We start from the raw sequence: 18,825 nt of genomic DNA on the forward strand, positions 1-18,825 counted from the left end.
ACATGGATTGTCTACTCAGGGATAACAGGGTAATGAAGGAGTCGCTACTAGACATATCGTAGCATGCGTGAAAAAACATTTTTTTCTGGGGTTCCTGAGGACGCATCCAATAATCCAGTGGGCGCGATCAGAGAAATCATGCAATCCGCCTTCATACTTCCTATAGAGACTGTAACCAAGGTGGCTTTCCACCGAGTAACAAGACATGGAGCTCGAAGCGACAAGACCAAGGGTCCCCGACGATCATCTCAAAATTTGAACACTACCAACATAAGGAGCTGATCAAAAGCAGAAGAAGGGAGCTTCACGGTCTCAATGACCAATTTCCAAGGGAGATAAACAAAAGTCGTAAGAGACTATATCCGGTACAAAGACAACAAAGGACGGATGGTAGGCGTGCCTTTATCATTGTGGAGAAACTCTTTATAGATGGACAGCTATTCCGAGACACCTCCATAACACCGTGGCTGTATTAAATTCTACAGGAAATTTACATTTCAGGTTACAAAAAAAAGAAGGTATGGGAACTGTTTAAAATATCTGAACATTATGAAGTGGATATGAACACACATACTCAATTACATGCTTGCTGACACATATACTAATGCATACACATACACACACCTGATCTCGCTCTCCTCTCTCACTCTCACTCTCTCTTTTTCTCTTTTCTCTTCTCTTCTCTCCCTCTCTCTTTATTGTCGAGAATTGTTTTATAATTTAATGTGTTTATTATTTGTCTATCTTTTTGACGTATTTGTCTACAAGTTTATATATGTTTACAACAAGCAAGGGGAAGATATCAGAATAGGTGCATTGGGGAATAATAACATATTGTACGGGATACATTTGTACTGTAGTGAAGCCGTCTCTAGAGTAATGCAAGGTCTCTTTCATGATCATGTGAAATGTCAATTGCTATGGAAATGCTGGGATGTGTTCTTCAATTATGTTAAAGTTATTATGATGCAACTATGATGGTGATACGATATGGATTACAATTATCATCATGAATATCAAGGCTATACGCACTACATGTCACACACATAGACACTCAACCATGCAAATTGGCAGAGTTATTATTTATTTGGACATCACAGATTATCGTCTTACTCTTATACAGACATCGTACACACTCTCACTATATCACATCCAATATCATACACATCAACCTACTCAGATTTGCTACACACATAATATCTTGTCTCAATTTTCTAACATCTGTGGCATTGGCTCACAGGCAAAAAGGCAAGGGAATAAAACAAATATTGCTATAACCTATTTCTTGAATTCTAAATATCAGACATTTGAAAGCTCTAGTTTTGACCTTCATAATACCTCTGATGACAGTGACTTTACAAGCACTAACTATGGTCAATTTAGACTGAGAATACAGTGCCTTGCGAAAGTATTCGGCCCCCTTGAACTTTGCGACCTTTTGCCACATTTCAGGCTTCAAACATAAAGATATAAAACTGTATTTTTTTGTGAAGAATCAACAACAAGTGGGACACAATCATGAAGTGGAACGACATTTATTGGATATTTCAAACTTTTTTAACAAATCAAAAACTGAAAAATTGGGCGTGCAAAATTATTATTGCACTGTAGTATCTAGGTAAGGGGTGATGGTAAGGGTTACGGTAAGGGGTATAGCCAGCTATAATTGTAATGGTTAGCAGATTATAAAAAAAGAAGATCCTTTACATGGCTAAAAGAAAAGGAATATAACATATACTGTTTACAGGAAACTCACTTGCGTGGAAAAGGGAAAGGGAATGGGGTGGTGAAATAATTTTATGTCATTGACAAAGGAACTCAAAGGGTGTGATGATATTAATTAACAAAAATGTTGATCTGAATGTGCAAATAGTGAGGAATGATTCGCAAGAAAGGTGGATCCTTTTGAATATGAAAGTGGATGAAAAAGAGATTTAGCTCATTAATTTATATGGTCCAAACAAGGATGATACACACTTCTTTGAAAACATTTATACAAATTTATTGAACTTACAGGCAACAAATGATCTAATCATTATGGTAGGAGACTATAACACAGTGTTAAATACCTCAATGGACCGTAAAGGTAATCACTCTACAAACTATCATCACCGTGCCCTTAAGGAAATCACAAATATTATGGACACATTAGAAATAGTGGATATTTGGAGACTAAAAAACCTCGACCTAGTGAGATATACATGGAGGAGACTTAATCAAGCTAGTCTTCTTGACTACTTTCTTGTCTCTTTCTCTCTTGCATCAAAGGTTAAAAAGGTTTTAATAGGAGACCGAATGCGATCAGATCATCATCTAATTGGCATTCACATAACTCTTATACATTTTCCATGTGGACGGGGATATTGGAAATATAATCAAAGTTTACTGGAGGACAACTTATTTTTAACTAAAACAAAATAATGTATAACTTAATTTTTCCAGTATAATATAGGTTCAGCAAATCCCCTTATTGTTTGGGATACCTTTAAATGTACCTTCAGGGGTCATTCACTTTATTATTAATCAATAAAAGAAAAGCCATTTCTGGCTGAAGAGACAAGACTAGCAAGGGAAATCCATGAACTAATAGTACAGGTAGATCGCAATAAAAACGATACTACAGAGATACAAAATAAATCAGAAGAAAAACGCCCAAAAATTGAGGAACTTATTCTAGAACGATCTAATTACAAAAATAAAGCTAATTATTTTAGGCAGATGTTCTCTTTTCCGTTTCATCCTTTCCCACTGAATGAAGATTATGGTAAGGAATTCTTTCCAAATAATATAAAAAATTGAAAATGAACAAATGTACAGAAAGATCAGTGCAAAGGCCAAATTACAGAGGAAGAACTTTCTGAGGCTATTAAATCCTTTCAGTCTGGAAAAACCCCAGGGCTTGATGGCATACCGGTAGAGGTATAGCAAGTATTTTTTTAAACACTAAAAGCTCCATTGTTAGATTGTTTTAACTACACTTATAGAAATAGTAGTCTGTCAGGTACTCAGCAGGAAGGTCTGATTTCTCTGTCATTAAAACAAGACCTAGATGGCAAATATAAAGACCCAGTCTATCTAAAAAACTGGAGGCCCCTTAAATGATGTGATGCAAAAATATTAGCAAAATGATAGCACTCAGAATTAAAAGGGTTTTGCCAGGTATTGTTCATCCTGATCAGACAGGTTTTTTTACATGGACGATACATTGGAGATAATATACGACAACTACTAGAAATAATAGAACATCATGAAACATATAAGAAGTCAGGAATGGTATTTATGGCGAATTTTGAAAAGGCATTTGATAAAGTAAGACTGGATTTTGTTTATAAATGCCTGGATTTTCAATTTCGGTAATTCTCTTATAAAATGGGTAAAAAATAATTTATAGCAACCCCAGGTGTAAAATAGTAAATAACGGCTACTTCTCAGATGTAGCCTGTTTCTTGTCTCATGTTTAGACAAGGTTTAGACAAGTGTCCGGTGTGTGTCCGGCGCCGACAAAGATGGCCGTCTCGCTTCGCGTTCCTAGGAAACTATGCAGTTTTTAGTTTTTTTACGTGTTATTTCTTACATTGGTAACCCAGGTCATCTTAGGTTTCATTACATACAGTCGAGAAGAACTACTGAACATAAGAGCAGCGTCAACTCACCATCAGTACGACCAAGAATATGACTTTCGCGAAGCGGATCCTGTGTTCTGCCTTCCACCCAGGACAACGGAATGTATCCCAGCCAGAGACCCCAAAAAACGACTTCGTAAAAGGGGGAAACGAAGCGGTCTTCTGGTCAGACTCCGGAGACGGGCACATCGTGCACCACTCCCTAGCATTCTTCTCTCCAATGTCCATTCTCTTGACAACAAGGTTGATGAAATCCGAGCAAGCTTAGCATTCCAGAGGGACATCAGAGACTGTAACGTTCTTTGCTTCACGGAAACATGGCTCACTGGAGAGACGCTATCGGAGTCGGTGCAGCCAGCTGGTTTCTCCATGCATCGCGCCGACAGAAACAAACATCTTTCTGGTAAGAAGAGGGGCGGGGGCGTATGCTTCATGGTTAACGTGACGTGGTGTGGCCACAACAACATACAGGAACTCAAGTCCTTCTGTTCACCTGATTTAGAATTCCTCACAATCAAATGTCGACTGCATTATCTACCAAGGGAATTCTCTTCGATTATAATCACAGCCGTAGATATTCCCCCCCAAGCAGACACATCGATGGCTCTGAACGAACTTTATTTGACTCTTTGCAAACTGGAATCCATATATCCGGAGGCTGCATTCATTGTAGCTGGGGATTTTAACAAGGCTAATCTGAAAACAAGACTCCCTAAATTGTGTCAGCATATCGATTGCGCAACCAGGGCTGGAAAAACCTTGGATCATTGCTATTCTAACTTCTGCGACGCATATAAGGCCCTGCCCCGCTCTCCTTTCGGAAAAGCTGACCACGACTCCATTTTGTTGATCCCTGCCTACAGACAGAAACTAAAACAAGAAGCTCCCGCGCTGAGGTCTGTTCAACGCTGGTCCGACCAATCTGATTCCACACTCCAAGACTGCTTCCATCACGTGGACTGGGATGTGTTTCGTATTGCGTCAGACAACAACATTGATGAATACGCTGATTCGGTGAGCAAGTTCATTAGAACGTGCGTTGAAGATGTCGTTCCCATAGCAATGATTAAAACATTCCCAAATCAGAAACCGTGGATTGATGGCAGCATTCGCGTGAAACTGAAAGCGTGAACCACTGCTTTTAATCAGGGCAAGGTGACCGGAAACATGACCGACTACAAACAGTGTAACTATTCCCTCCGCAAGGCAATCAAACAAGCTAAGCTTCAGTACAGAGACAAAGTAGAATCTCAATTCAACGGCTCAGACACAAGAGGCATGTGGTAGGGTCTACAGTCAATCACGGATTACAAAAAGAAAACCAGCCCCGTCACGGACCAGGATGTCTTGCTCCCAGGCAGACTAAATAACTTTTTTGCCCACTTTGAGGACAATACAGTGCCACTGACACGGCCCGCAACTAAAACATGCGGACTCTCCTTCACTGCAGCTGACGTGAGGAAAACATTTAAATGTGTCAAACCTCGAAAGGCTGCAGGCCCAGACGGCATCCCCAGCCGCGCCCTCAGAGCATGCGCAGACCAGCTGGCTGGTGTGTTTACGGACATATTCAATCAATCCCTATCCCAGTCTGTTGTTCCCACATGCTTCAAGAGGGCCACCATTGTTCCTGTTCCCAAGAAAGCTAAGGTAACTGAGCTAAACGACTACCGCCCCGTAGCACTCACTTCCATCATCATGAAGTGCTTTGAGAGACTAGTCAAGGACCATATCACCTCCACCCTACCTGACACCTATGGGAGAAATTATGTACATATGTGGAGGAACATAAATACTGTAACACAAGAGAGAGATACACTTATAGAGTGCATTTGCCATTCTGGTAAAATACATTGTCTATTGTATAGGAGAGGAGAACAGAGGAGGCCATATATGTATAGTCTGCTGATCTTAGACAACCACATGAAGAGAAGGCGACACATAGGCGCCTAGGACAGCTGGACATACAAAGGTCAGAGGGATATACAAAGGAGGGGGTCAGCCAAATGACCAACTGATGGATTATAGACATAACTCACATATTCTTAGGACATGGAGATGCTGAAGGAATGACAGGGGAGACACATAGTCTGCTGATCCGAGATAAAGAACGCATTAAGCTAAATGCAGGGACAAATCAAGCCTAGAAAATAGAGGAATGTATAGTATTTTTAGTATAGCTGAGCACGCTAAAAACAGAGGAGACACATAGTCTGCTGACCCTAGATAACACACAAACAGGAGAACGCATTAAGCTGAGTGCAGGGAAAAAGCAAGGGTCTTCTCATCATTATAATCTGAAGGAAAGCAGATATGGACGTTATTGGGCTGAACAAGCAGGATGCACGGATTGGGATGTAACTTCATTTGCATGTGGGATGGACTCATATGTTGTATGTGTATAAATCAGAGCGAGTGCTCTGAAAAAGTGTGTGTGTTCCGCGGACCACTCCGGCTTGCGATACTTTTGTATTAAAAGTCTATTATTGAATTCACCAGTTCTTGCAAGTGTCATATTTTGAAATGGTTAGCCATGACACACCCTAGACCCACTCCAATTTGCTTACTCCCCAAATAGGTCCACAGACGATGCAATCTCAACCACACTGCACACTGCCCTAACCCATCTGGACAAGAGGAATACCTATGTGAGAATGCTGTTCATCGACTACAGCTCGGCATTCAACACCATAGTGCCCTCCAAGCTCGTCATCAAGCTCGAGACCCTGGGTCTCAACCCTGCCCTGTGCAACTGGGTACTGGACTTCCTGACGGGCCGCCCCCAGGTGGTGAGGGTAGGCAACAACATCTCCACCCCGCTGATCCTCAACACTGGGGCCCCACAAGGGTGCGTCCTAAGCCCTCTCCTGTACTCCCTGTTCACCCACGACTGCGTGGCCACGCACGCCTCCAACTCAATCATCAAGTTTGCGGACGACACAACAGTGGTAGGCTTGATTACCAACAACGACGAGACGGCCTACAGGGAGGAGGTGAGGGCCCTCGGAGTGTGGTGTCAGGAAAATAACCTCACACTCAACAAAACTAAGGAGATGATTGTGGACTTCAGGAAAGAGCAGAGGGAACACCCCCATATCCACATCGATGGAACAGTAGTGGAGAGTGTAGTAAGTTTTAAGTTCCTCGGCGTACACATCACAGACAAACTGAATTGGTCCACCCACACAGACAGCATCGTGAAGAAGGCGCAGCAGCGCCTCTTCAACCTCAGGAGGCTGAAGAAATTCGGCTTGTCACCAAAAGCACTCACAAACTTCTACAGATGCACAATCGAGAGCATCCTGTCGGGCTGTATCACCGCCTGGTACGGCAACTGCTCCGCCCACAACCGTAAGGCTCTCCAGAGGGTAGTGAGGTCTGCACAATGCATCACCGGGGGCAAACTACCTGCCCTCCAGGACACCTACACCACCCTATGTCACAGGAAGGCCATAAAGATCATCAAGGACAACAACCACCCGAGCCACTGCCTGTTCACCCCGCTATCATCCAGAAGGCGAGGTCAGTACAGGTGCATCAAAGCTAGGACCGAGAGACTGAAAAACAGCTTCTATCTCAAGGCCATCAGACTGTTAAACAGCCACCACTAACATTGAGTGGCTGCTGCCAACACACTGACTCAACTCCAGCCACTTTAATAATGGGAATTGATGGGAAATGATGTAAAATATATCACTAGCCACTTTAAACAATGCTACCTAATATAATGTTTACATACCCTAAATTATTCATCTCATATGTATATGTATATACTGTACTCTATATCATCTACTGCATCTTTATGTAATACATGTATCACTAGGCACTTTAACTATGCCACTTTGTTTACATACTCATCTCATATGTATATACTGCACTCAATACCATCTACTGTATCTTGCCTATGCCGCTCTGTACCATCACTCATTCATATATCTTTATGTACATATTCTTTATCCCCTTACACTTGTGTCTATAAGGTAGTAGTTTTGGAATTGTTAGCTAGATTACTTGTTGGTTATTACTGCATTGTCGGAACTAGAAGCACAAGCATTTCGCTACACTCGCATTAACATCTGCTAAATGTGACAAATACATTTAATTTGATTTAATTTGATTTGATTTGATTTGATCAGGAATGTCTGAAAATGCATAGCATTCATCTAAAATGTACCCTAGAAATAGTACTGTTTACTAATATACTAATACTCTTAGTAAAAGTATTTATCTTCAACTCGCAATCTGTGGATTCAATTCGATTAGATTGATTGTAATTGTACATTAAACATCACAGTATAGTTGAAAGATATGTGTTGCATAGAAACCCGAAGTGGGTGGCCAGCAGAGATAGATGGGATGGGCTGAGGAAAGCTGAGGGTTGGTATGTGGAATTGGAGACAAGTGGGAGTGGAGTTGCTGTGTGAGAGATAGAATGATGGTCAAATATAAAAGTAAAAAAATAAAAATCAAATAAAAAAGTCAAAATAAATCATAATAAAAAGTACATTTGAATAACACTAAGTGGCAGTGTTTTTCAACTAATGCCGGGTTTGCCTGAGGCTGTTACCGTGCAGGTGTTTGTACACATGCATATACACATAATCTCATTCAAATAAATACATACAAGAACACACACACATACATGTAATAGTGCCCGACATGCACACAAACATATACAGTTGGCATTGCTGTTATGATTTTAGTTGTCCTTGATGTCCGTTGTTTTACATTTTTTATTATTATTATTATTATTTTTTGCATTGTTGTTTTCTGTTTTCTTCTGTCTTTTCCTTTTTTCTCTTTAGTTCATTCTCTTGGTTGTTAGTGCATTGGGGGGGTTCTTGGGGGTGGGGAATGGAATTCATTGTATTTTTTATTTAATTTTGTCTTCCTAGGGTGGGATGTGGGAGGGGTCTCGAATGGTTGAGGGACAGCTATTGGGGAACTGTGGGGGGGATCTTGGAGGGTTTGGGTTCATGTTTTTAGGCCTGAATGTAGCTCGGTCAACATGGCCTTGAGCAGGGCATTGACCCTGGATGCTTCTGTGTGTTGCTCTGAATGGGAATCTGTTGGAAGACTGGTATGATGTATTTATTGAGCGGCTTCACTGCAAGTATATTGTATGTTTCAAATGATTAGATCTGTGTCTTAAGTTTTGTGAGTTTGTAGAAAGAGATTTGGAAGTTAAAAAAAATAATTTGTACAGCTAAGGGCGCAGGACATTTTACTTCTGACTAATCAGTTCCCTCTGCCTAAACCACAGCTGCCTAACCATTGGCTGGATTATTCCGTCAATCAAATCTCAGGACGTAGTTACCCACATGAGCAAGAGTGTATGAGGTAAATGAAAAGAAAAACGATCTACTTGAAGGTAATCGTCTCATTTATCTATGTACATCGATTTTTTTGGTGAAAAAGCATGACATTAGGTTTCTTATCATGTGAAAAATAATAGTTAATTTCAGATGAACTCCAGACCAGCCATTGCACTGACAACTCATGAGAGTTTCATCATAACACTTGATGGTTTTTGCGACTGCACTTGAAAAACTTTCAAAGTTCTTGAAATGTTTTGTATTGGCTGACCTTAATGTCTTAAAGTAATGGTGGACTGTCACTTCTCTTTGCTAATTTGAACTGTTCTTGACAAAATATGGACTTGATCTTTTACCAAATAGGTCTATCTTCTGTATACCTTGTCACAACACAACTGATTGGCTCAAACACATTAAGAAGGAAAGAAATTCCCCAAATTAACTTTTAAGAAGGCACACCTGTAAATTTAAATGCACTCCAGGTGACCTCATGAAGCTGGTTGAGAGAATGCCAATAGTGTGCAAAGCTGTCATCAAGGCAAAGGGTGGCTACTTGAAGAATCTCAAATATAAAATATATTTTGATTTGTTTAACACTTTTTGGTTACTACATGATTCCATATGTGTTATTTCATCGTTTTGATGTCTTCACTATTATTCTACAATGTAGAAAATAGTAAAAATAAAGAAAAACCCTTGAATGAGTAGGTGTTCTAAAACTTTTGACCGGTAGTGTACATGAACATAAACATCCCCTTTTCAGGACCCTGTCTTTGAAGATAATTAATAAAAATCTAAATAACTTCACAGATATTTTATAGTAAAGGGTTAAAACACTGTTTCCCATGCTTGTTCAATGAACCATAAACAATTAGTGAACATGCACCTGTGGAACGGTCGTTAAGACACTAACAGCTTACAGACGGTAGGCAATTAAAGTCACAGTAATGAAAACTTAGGACACTAAAGAGGCCTTTCTACTGACTCTGAAAAACACCAAAAGAAAAATGCCCAGGGTCCCTGCTCATCTGCGTGAATGTGCCTTAGGCATGCTACAAGGAGGAATGAGGACTGCAGATGTGGCCAGGGCAATAAATTGCAATGTCCGTACCATGAGACGCCTAAGACAGAGCTACAGGGAGGCAGGACGGACAGCTGATCATCCTCGCAGTGGCAGGCCATGTGTAACAACAACTGCACAGGATCGGTACATCTGAACATCACACCTGGGGACAGGAAAAGGATGGAAACAACAACTGCCCAAGTTACACCAGGAACGCACAATCCCTACATCAGTGCTCAGACTGTCCGCAATAGGCTGAGAGAGGCTGGCCTGAGGGCTTGTACGCCTGCTGTTATGCAGGTCAACAACGTCGCCTATGGGCACAAACCCACCGTTGCTTGACCGGACAGGACTGACAAAAAGTTCTCTTCACTGACGAGTCACAGTTTTGTCTCATCAGGGGTGATGGTCAGATTCGCGTTTATCATCGAAGGACATGACTCTCCAGCATGACAATGTCACCAGCCATACCGCTCGTTCTGTACGTGATTTCCTGCAAGACATCAATGTCAGTGTTCTGCCATGTCCAGCGAAGAGCCCGGATCTCAATCCCATTGAGCACGTCTGGGACCTGTTGGATCGGAGGGTGAGGGCTAGGGCCATTCCTCCCAGAAATGTTTGGGAACTTGCAGGTGCCTTGGTGGAAGAGTGGGGTAACAGTCTCACAGCAAGATCTGGAAAATCTGGTGCCAGTTCTTGAGGAGGAGATGCACTGCAGTACTTAATGCAGCTGGTGGCCACACCAGATACTGACTGTTACTTTTGATTTTGACCCCCCCTTTGTTCAGGGACACATTATTCAATTTCTGTTAGTCACATGACTGTGGAACTTGTTCAGTTTATGTCTCAGTTGTTGAATCTTGTTATGTTCATACAAATATTTACACATGTTAAGTTTGCTGAAAATAGACGCAGTTGACAGTGAGAGGACGTTTCTTTTTTTGCTGAGATTATTATCCACAATTACCTCGACTAACCGGTACCCCCGCACATTTACTCTGTACCGGTACCCCCTGTATATAGCCTCACCATTGCTATTTAATTATTTGTTACTTTTATTTTTTACATAACACTTATTTTTTCTTAAAACTGCATTGTTGGTTAAGGGCTTGTAAGTAAGCATTTCACTTTAAGTTATTCGGTACATGTGACAAATACAATTTGATTTGATTTGAAATACATCAAACGCATGGTTTCAATATGTTTGCCATTCCATTTACTCCGTTCCAGCCATAATTATGAGCCATACTCCCCTCAGCAGCCTCCACTGGTGTAGAGTTAGGGTGTAGTGTTCAGTGTGTATGCTAACAAATGATATCCAGCCAGATGGGTTAGAAGTTAGGGTTCATCATTAGAGGTAGTGTGTAGGGTTTAAGGTGAAGTGTTCGGTGTGTAGTGTGTATACTAACAGATGATGTCTAGCCAGATGCGGTCGGACCATTCCTGGTTGACCTGGTTCCGGGCCCCACAACGATACCAGCCTGTGTGGTTACGGTTGACTTCTGTCATGTAGAACACGCTGCTGTTGCCCTGGGAGACGGTGTTAACCATTCCACTGTATGGCTCATGCTCCCACAGGAAGTAAAGTGGCCCAGTACCGTTCTCCAGGCCGCAGCGCAGCCACACCGAAGATCCCTCCGCAGGGGATGCGTCACTCAGCAGAATATAGGGCTTACTGACCGTGACTACACACATGCACATACACAAAAACACACAGTTGTAAGATTAAGATAACTTTACAGGTCAATTGCAGGTCCAACGCAACCCTTAACGCAACCCTTCTGAAAGACACACATACAGACATATACAGCTCTTGGAGAGTTGCGGGGGAGCTGTTGTTGTGGGGGATTAAGTGTCTTGCTCAAGGGTACAATGGCAGGCAATGGCATCTAGTAGTAGTAGTAGTAGTAGCAGTAGTAGTAGTAGTAGTAGTAGTAATAAGCTTACCCAGTATCAGGGCTTTAAAAAAACATTTAATGCTCCCAACTAAATGTTAAGAGCACAACATAACATTTATGAGCACCAGAATATGTATTTTGTTATTGACATAAGATATAGCCTATATTGTGCATATTCACCTTGATGCCTGGCAACAAGGCGGCATCCAATTTGTTGTGATTCTCTTCCTTCTTTCGGCCTATTCACATGTAGGCAAAACATTGGTTAATATGAATTACGTTTGTGAAAAGTATTAAATCATGTTCACATAACTTGAAAGATTTGTTAGTTCTATGTTGAGAAAAATTCTTGAAAAAATGTAAATGTTTGTTTTCCCTTAGTATAATTACTCTGCAGGCGACACTAGTTAATGGTTAGCTTTCTCATGTTTTGAATAGGCCGGAAGGAGGAAAACTATCAAGTTCGATCAGGAACCGGGGTTAAGTGGGTTGGGCATCATAAGTTGAATATGAACTCTAGCTTCTTTTGAAGCATGTTATGCCCTAGAAACTTCTAGAAATAAACACACACACACAAACACAAACACACACACACAGGTAGAGAGAGAGAGAGTCAATCTCTGTCTTCATATACAGACACCATGCAATGTTGTAGTTAAACCTGTTATGGGGTGGCAGGTGGGGTGGTAGTGGTTAAAGCGTCGAACTAATAACCGAAAGATTGCAGATCGAATCTCGAGCTGACAAGGTAAAAAATCTGTCCTTCTGACATGAACAAGGCAGTTAACCCACTGTTCCTAGGCCGTCATTGAAAATAAGAATTTGTTCTTAACTGACTTGTCTAGTTCAATAAAACAACAATTGTAATTACATGTCTATTAGACTTAGTTAAACACATTACATGATCATTACTGTTAGTTAAACATAGTACATGTTCCTTAGACTGTTAGTTAAACACAGTACATGTCTATTAAACTGTTAGTTAAATCCAGTACATATATTGTAGACTGTTAGTTAAACCTGGTACATGTCTATTACTGTTAGTTAAACCCAGTTGATGTGTATTAGACTGTTAGTTAAACATGGTACATGTCAATTAGACTGTTAGTTAAACCCAGGGAAGTCTCACAGTGCTCTTTACCAAGGCTGCAGGTCCTGGTGTGTGTGTCCAGGGGGTGTTTGGCATAACAGGTGTAGGCCTGTCCATTCTGGGTGGAGTTCGAACGAAGTACCAGGATCTTGGAAGTCTCCACTTCTTGGCCCCTCCCCTCTTCTTTAGGCACCTCCCACCACACCACAGCCCTGGGAGACCCACCTACAAGAGTATTAGTGTAATTATATGTATGGTTGTTGTGGTGGTTGTTGTGGCTGTTACTGTTGTTGTGGTCACCTTCCCAGGAGCAGGACAGCAGCAGGTATTGGTTCATCCCGGTGGCATAAGCAGAACACACTGGCTCACCATAAGGAGACCCTGAGAGAGAGAGAGAGAGAGTTGAATAGTGGTAATTGAACTAAATTAAAATCTAAGTAGTGTTTTCAGTTCCTTTTTATCCATGTAGTGGTTTAGTTTTCTACAGAAACTACACACTGCTTTTTTGCATAAATAAAATAAAATATGGGTGAAGAAGGCAATAATTTCTTTTTTTTGGCATTAGATCTGCCTAATTCTCCTTTGAAAGATCATTTTTGTTTTTAACACTAGAAAAGCCAAAACAGACCCCGATTCGGGCCAATGACACATCTTTATAATGTCAACATTCTAACAGTTTAATAAATACATTTCATAAATACTATCAGAAGTATAATGATTCGGATGTGTTTATGAAGATCTTAGGTAACATTAGAGTATCAAGTAATGTTTTTTTCAGAGAACATATCATATCATTACATGTATATTTATATACATGTATATGTATATTTGTATATTTTTTTCATATATTTTTTAATTAATCATTTTTTCCCCATTTTTTTCTATTTTTGGGGGGGAGGGTGTGTTAGAATACCATTTTGGTATTTTGTATATAGTTATTTGTTTCAAAATGTATACCTTCACCAATTTGGCCACTTGGGTACATTTGGGCTACTTGTGTGGGACACCTGGGTGACTTCATGATAAATGTCATGTAGCACACTCATTTTGGAAGTTATCCTTCTGAAACTTTGCACAAGTACTGTTGCCCTCTTATAGTTTTCACTGAAATTGTCCCCATCATCCTATCTGAATGTTTGTTTTATCTTGTTCATTTTAAAGATGATGATATAAAAATAAGAAACTTATGTTTTTTTCATTGTTTTATCTAAACCAGATCTATTGTGTTATATTATCCTACATTCAATTGACATGTACACAACCTTCAGAGTGTTTTATTTCAAATGGTACCAAGAATATGCATATCCTTGGTTCTGTGCCTGAGCTACAGGCTGTTAGATTTGGGTATGTCTTCAGGCGGAAATTGCACAAAGTAGGGGGGAGCTGTAAGAGGTTATTAACCTGGGGTGAGCGAGAAAAATGCAATTCTTGAACATGGGGTGAGACATTCTCACTAATTTGTAAATAGAGCCAGGTATTTAGAATTATTTATTTCTGGAGAAACCTAACATGATTGTTTAGCAGACAACACTTACTTATATTCAGTCAACACATATCTTAAGAATATCATGAAATATTTAAACATTTTAATTTCTCCATTGCTTGTCTCAGAGAATCACAAAATGATACTGAAATAGACAGCCACAGTGGGAAGTGCCTTTGCCTGGTGAACAGTTGGTCAAGTTCTCTTGTCAGGTTGAACCTGTTGTTCTGGGTGAACCCGAAGACCTGACAACCCGCCTCATACCCTATATTGACTCTGCCTGTCGCAGGTGGAGTTCCAGAACTCACACGTGTGCCTGGCATGGATTGTGACTCCATCTCGTTCCTTTTCAATGCGTGAATGAGTCAATGACTATTCAAGCCATTGACTCACTGAAGAATGAACATGATGAGCAATCGGCAAAGGCAATCTGTAATCTGCGGGCATCACGGCTCGGTAAGAAATGTTTTATATATATATATTTTTTTTTAAACATTTATTCTCAGAACATTAACCATGTGTGTTCACTGTTTTTGTACTGTTCTGTAGTTTTGACAAAATTATTCGAATGACAAACAAAAACTTTGAGTCCTATAGGCCCAGGCATGGATCAAAGCTGGTGAGACATTCAATAATGTCATCCTCACAAACGAATCAACCGTGGCCCTTGAGCAATTTGCTCAAAATTGCTACCGAAAGATTAACGAAAGCATAAAGATGTTGATGAAGAAATGCTGTTTTGAGTTAGAAGTGTAACACTTTAGAGTACTTTGAATACATTGCAAGTTGAGGGATTTTCACAACAGTAGCCGGGCTACTTTTATAAAAAGTCTGATGTCCTGCTAATAGGAATCGTTTGCATGATGGGCTAAAATCTTTATTGTAACCACAATGTCACACAAAATGTGTATCTACCTTTCCAATTACTTTTAGGGTTTGGGAATTGCAAATGTGTGATTTCACACATTTAAAAAAATAAAAACTACTTTTTTATATTTAGTTAAGAAACCTACATTTTTCTTAAGTGTAGCTTTAGTGGTAAGGGTGCTCTCGAGCGGCTAGATGTGTTTTACCATTTGGCCATCAGATTTGCCACCAATGCTCCTTAAAGAACACATCACTGCACTCTACACTCCTCTGTAAACGGGTCATCTCTGTATACCTGTTGCAAGTCCCACTGGTTGATGCCAATTTATAAATCCCTCTTAGGCCTCACTCCCCCCTATCTGAAATATTTACTGCAGTCCTCATTCTTCACATACAACACCAGTTCAGCCAGTCACATTCTGTTAAAGGTCCCCAAAGCACACACATCCCTGGGTCGCTTGTCTTTTCAGTTCGCTGCAGCTAGCGACTGGAACGAGCTGCAACGAACACTCAAACAGGACAGTTTTATCTCAATCTTTTCATTCAAAGGCTCTATCATGGTCAGTCTTACTGACAGTTGTGGCTGCCTTGCGTGATATATATTGTGTTGTCATGTGTTGCTGCCTTGCTATGTTGTTGTCTTAGGTATCTCTTTATGTAGTGTGTTGTCTCTCTTGTCGTGGTGTGTTTTTTGTCCTATATTTTTATTGTATTTTTTAAATCCCAGATGTCGTCCCGCAGGAGGCCTTTTGGTAGGACGTCATTGTAAATAAGAATTTGTTCTTAACTAACTTGCCTAGTTAAATAAAGGTTAAATAAATAAAACAGCGTAGCTTAACTTCTTCCAGTGTGAAGTAATTGGTAGTTTGGTAAACTATATTTTCAGTGTAGCTTCCACAACACTGGTGTGTGTATGTGTATGTGGCATATAGGACCATGCTGTGTGTGAGACTTACAAGCCCGTGCAGTGCATTGTGTGGAGGTGTTGAGAGCAGGGTGTATCCCCAGGCAGGTGAACAGAGAGTTGTTGGAGGTCTGGGATCCAGACTGCAGTACGGAGACATTGTTGGCTGGCCATGCCCCTTCACCCCCAAGCCACACCCCTCCCTGGTACAATATTAACCAGAACAACAATAATTTAATTTGTTAGGACCCTTTCTGAGTGTGTGCGTGCGTGTGCATGTGTGTGCGTGTGTACCTGTGCCAGAAGGTTTGTGGTCCAGCGTAGTGAAGGGGAGGGCAGGCCCCCTGGCCATGAACAGGTCAGGTTGAGGGAGGAGTAGTTCATTGCTGGCAGAACAGAGCAGGAGGGGGAACCATCTGGAGGGTCTGGGGGACAGGGGAACAACAATGATCCCAAACACACCGCCCGGGCAACGAAGGAGTGGCTTCGTAAGAAGCATTTCAAGGTCCTGGAGTGGCCTAGCCAGTCTCCAGATCTCAACCCCATAGAAAATCTTTGGAGGGAGTTGAAAGGTCACGTTGCCCAGCAACATCCCCAAAACATCATTGCTCTAGAGGAGATCTGCATGGGGGAATGGGCCAAAATACCAGCAACAGTGTGTGAAAACCTTGTGAAGACTTACAGAAAACGTTTGACCTCTGTCATTGCCAACAAAGGGTATATAACAAAGTATTGAGATAAACTTTTGTTATTGACCAAACACTTATTTTCCACCATAATTTGCAAATAAATTCATTAAAAATCCTACAATGTGATTTTCTGGATTTTTTTTCTCATTTTGTCTGTCATAGTTGAAGTGTAAATATGATGAAAATTACAGGCCTCTCTCATCTTTTTAAGTGGGAGAACTTGCACAATTGGTGGCTGACTAAATACTTTTCTGCCCCACTGTAAATGTGTGTGTGTGTGTCGTGTCGGTATATGTGTTTTCCGGTGTGTATGTGTGTGTGTGTGTGAGGTCAGGTGTTAGAAGTCAGGAGTTAGGGTTTAGAAGTCAGAGGTTACTCACAGTAAACAGTGAGGTTGATGGTCTTGAGAGAGCGGGTGTTGAGGTGTGTGTTCTGAGCCTGACAGGCATAGGTACCCGTGCGCATCCGCAGAATCCTAGTGATGGTGAACTGGGGTCCCGTGTACACCTGGCTGCATTAGAACCAATATAAAAAACACCAGGCCGGATTAGAGCCAATATAAAAAACACCTGACTGGGATTAGAACCATTATATAAACCTGGCTGGGATTAGAACCAAAATATAAAACATCTGGCTGGTATTAGAACCAATATTTAAAACACCTGTCTGGGATTAGAACCAATATATAAAACACCTGGCTGGATTAGAACCAATTTAAATAACAACTGACTGAATTAGAACCAATATATAAAACACTTGGCTGGGATTAGAACCATTATATAAAACACCCGACCTGGGATTAGAACCAATATATTATTATTTATTATTATACCTTTATTTCAACAAGGAACACAGACTGAGACCAAAGTCGCTTTTACAGCTGGGCCCTGCGTGTACATGTTTACACATAGTTTAGGTAAAACGATGAAAAAACTAAACAAGACAAACAAAATGATCACAGATAATAAAAAAATACAGCAACAGATTACATTTACACAGGTTATTCTACTAACAGCACAAAAACTTGCATTACCCGAAACAGTTGCAAGCAATACAAAAATAAAAATGCTCCAATAAATATTTAAAATGGGCAAGGGGGACAAGAGTCTCAAGTTTAAGTTTAATCTGCAGGCTACTCCATAGGCAAGGAGCATAACAGGAAAAAGCATGTAAATAATATCGCCATAATCTATAACAGACATAGCTTGCACAATAAACGTAGCTTGCACAATTTGTCTTCTATTTGTAGAGGACAAACACGTATAGAGGAAGCCTAGCTTGATTTTTAGCCGTTTACAAAGTTCGTCAATATGCATTTTAAAAGAAGTATTTATATGCAGAGACCTGATTAATTTGAGAACCATCTAAGCTCGTAAGTGCAAGTGTATTTTCAACCAACTTTTTGAACCTATTAAAAATCATAAAATGTGTTTTCTTTGCATTTAAAACAAGTTTCAGCTGTATAAAATACCCTTGTAACATCTTAAAATCTTTCTCCAATAGTGATAATGCTTGGTCAGCCATTGAAGCGATAGAGTACATGACAGTGTCATCAGCATAACAATGAATTTGACACTTTCTTATCTCATCACCGATATTGTTTATGTAGCGAGTGAACAGTAATGGACCAAGTATAAAACGTTGTGGGACCCCTTTAACCAACTCCAACGGCTCTGACTGGATGCAGTCGACTCTAACAGCCTTCTATCCTTTAGATAGTCATGGAACAAACGATAGTCATCCAATTCCAGTCCTGTTGACGACAGTTTACCCAAAAGTATCGCATGGTCTACAGTGTCAAAAGCTTTAGATAAATCTATGAACAAGGCGGCACAGTACTTTCTATTATCTAGGGCATTAGTAATATAATTTACAACACGTACAGTGGCCGTA

At 40.5% G+C, this 18,825-nt stretch overlaps 1 protein-coding gene across 1 annotated transcript in view; it reads right to left on the minus strand.

Annotated features, from left to right (window-relative positions):
• Positions 1-18,825, minus strand: part of LOC118948708 (hemicentin-1) — a 124,186-nt gene that overhangs the window by 70,886 nt on the left and 34,475 nt on the right. Inside the window, exons 10-15 of the mRNA XM_090226282.1 lie at positions 17,313-17,443; positions 16,538-16,668; positions 16,296-16,446; positions 13,290-13,370; positions 13,041-13,214; positions 11,411-11,686 (exon numbers count right to left, since the gene is read on the minus strand). Coding sequence (XP_090082408.1) covers positions 11,411-11,686; positions 13,041-13,214; positions 13,290-13,370; positions 16,296-16,446; positions 16,538-16,668; positions 17,313-17,443 — 944 coding nt within the window. The remainder of the gene's footprint in view (positions 1-11,410; positions 11,687-13,040; positions 13,215-13,289; positions 13,371-16,295; positions 16,447-16,537; positions 16,669-17,312; positions 17,444-18,825) is intronic.

Source organism: Oncorhynchus mykiss, chromosome 29, assembly GCF_057628025.1.
Source record: "Oncorhynchus mykiss isolate SJ-2025 chromosome 29, ASM5762802v1, whole genome shotgun sequence".
In the NCBI taxonomy this organism is placed as follows: Eukaryota; Metazoa; Chordata; class Actinopteri; order Salmoniformes; family Salmonidae; genus Oncorhynchus; species Oncorhynchus mykiss.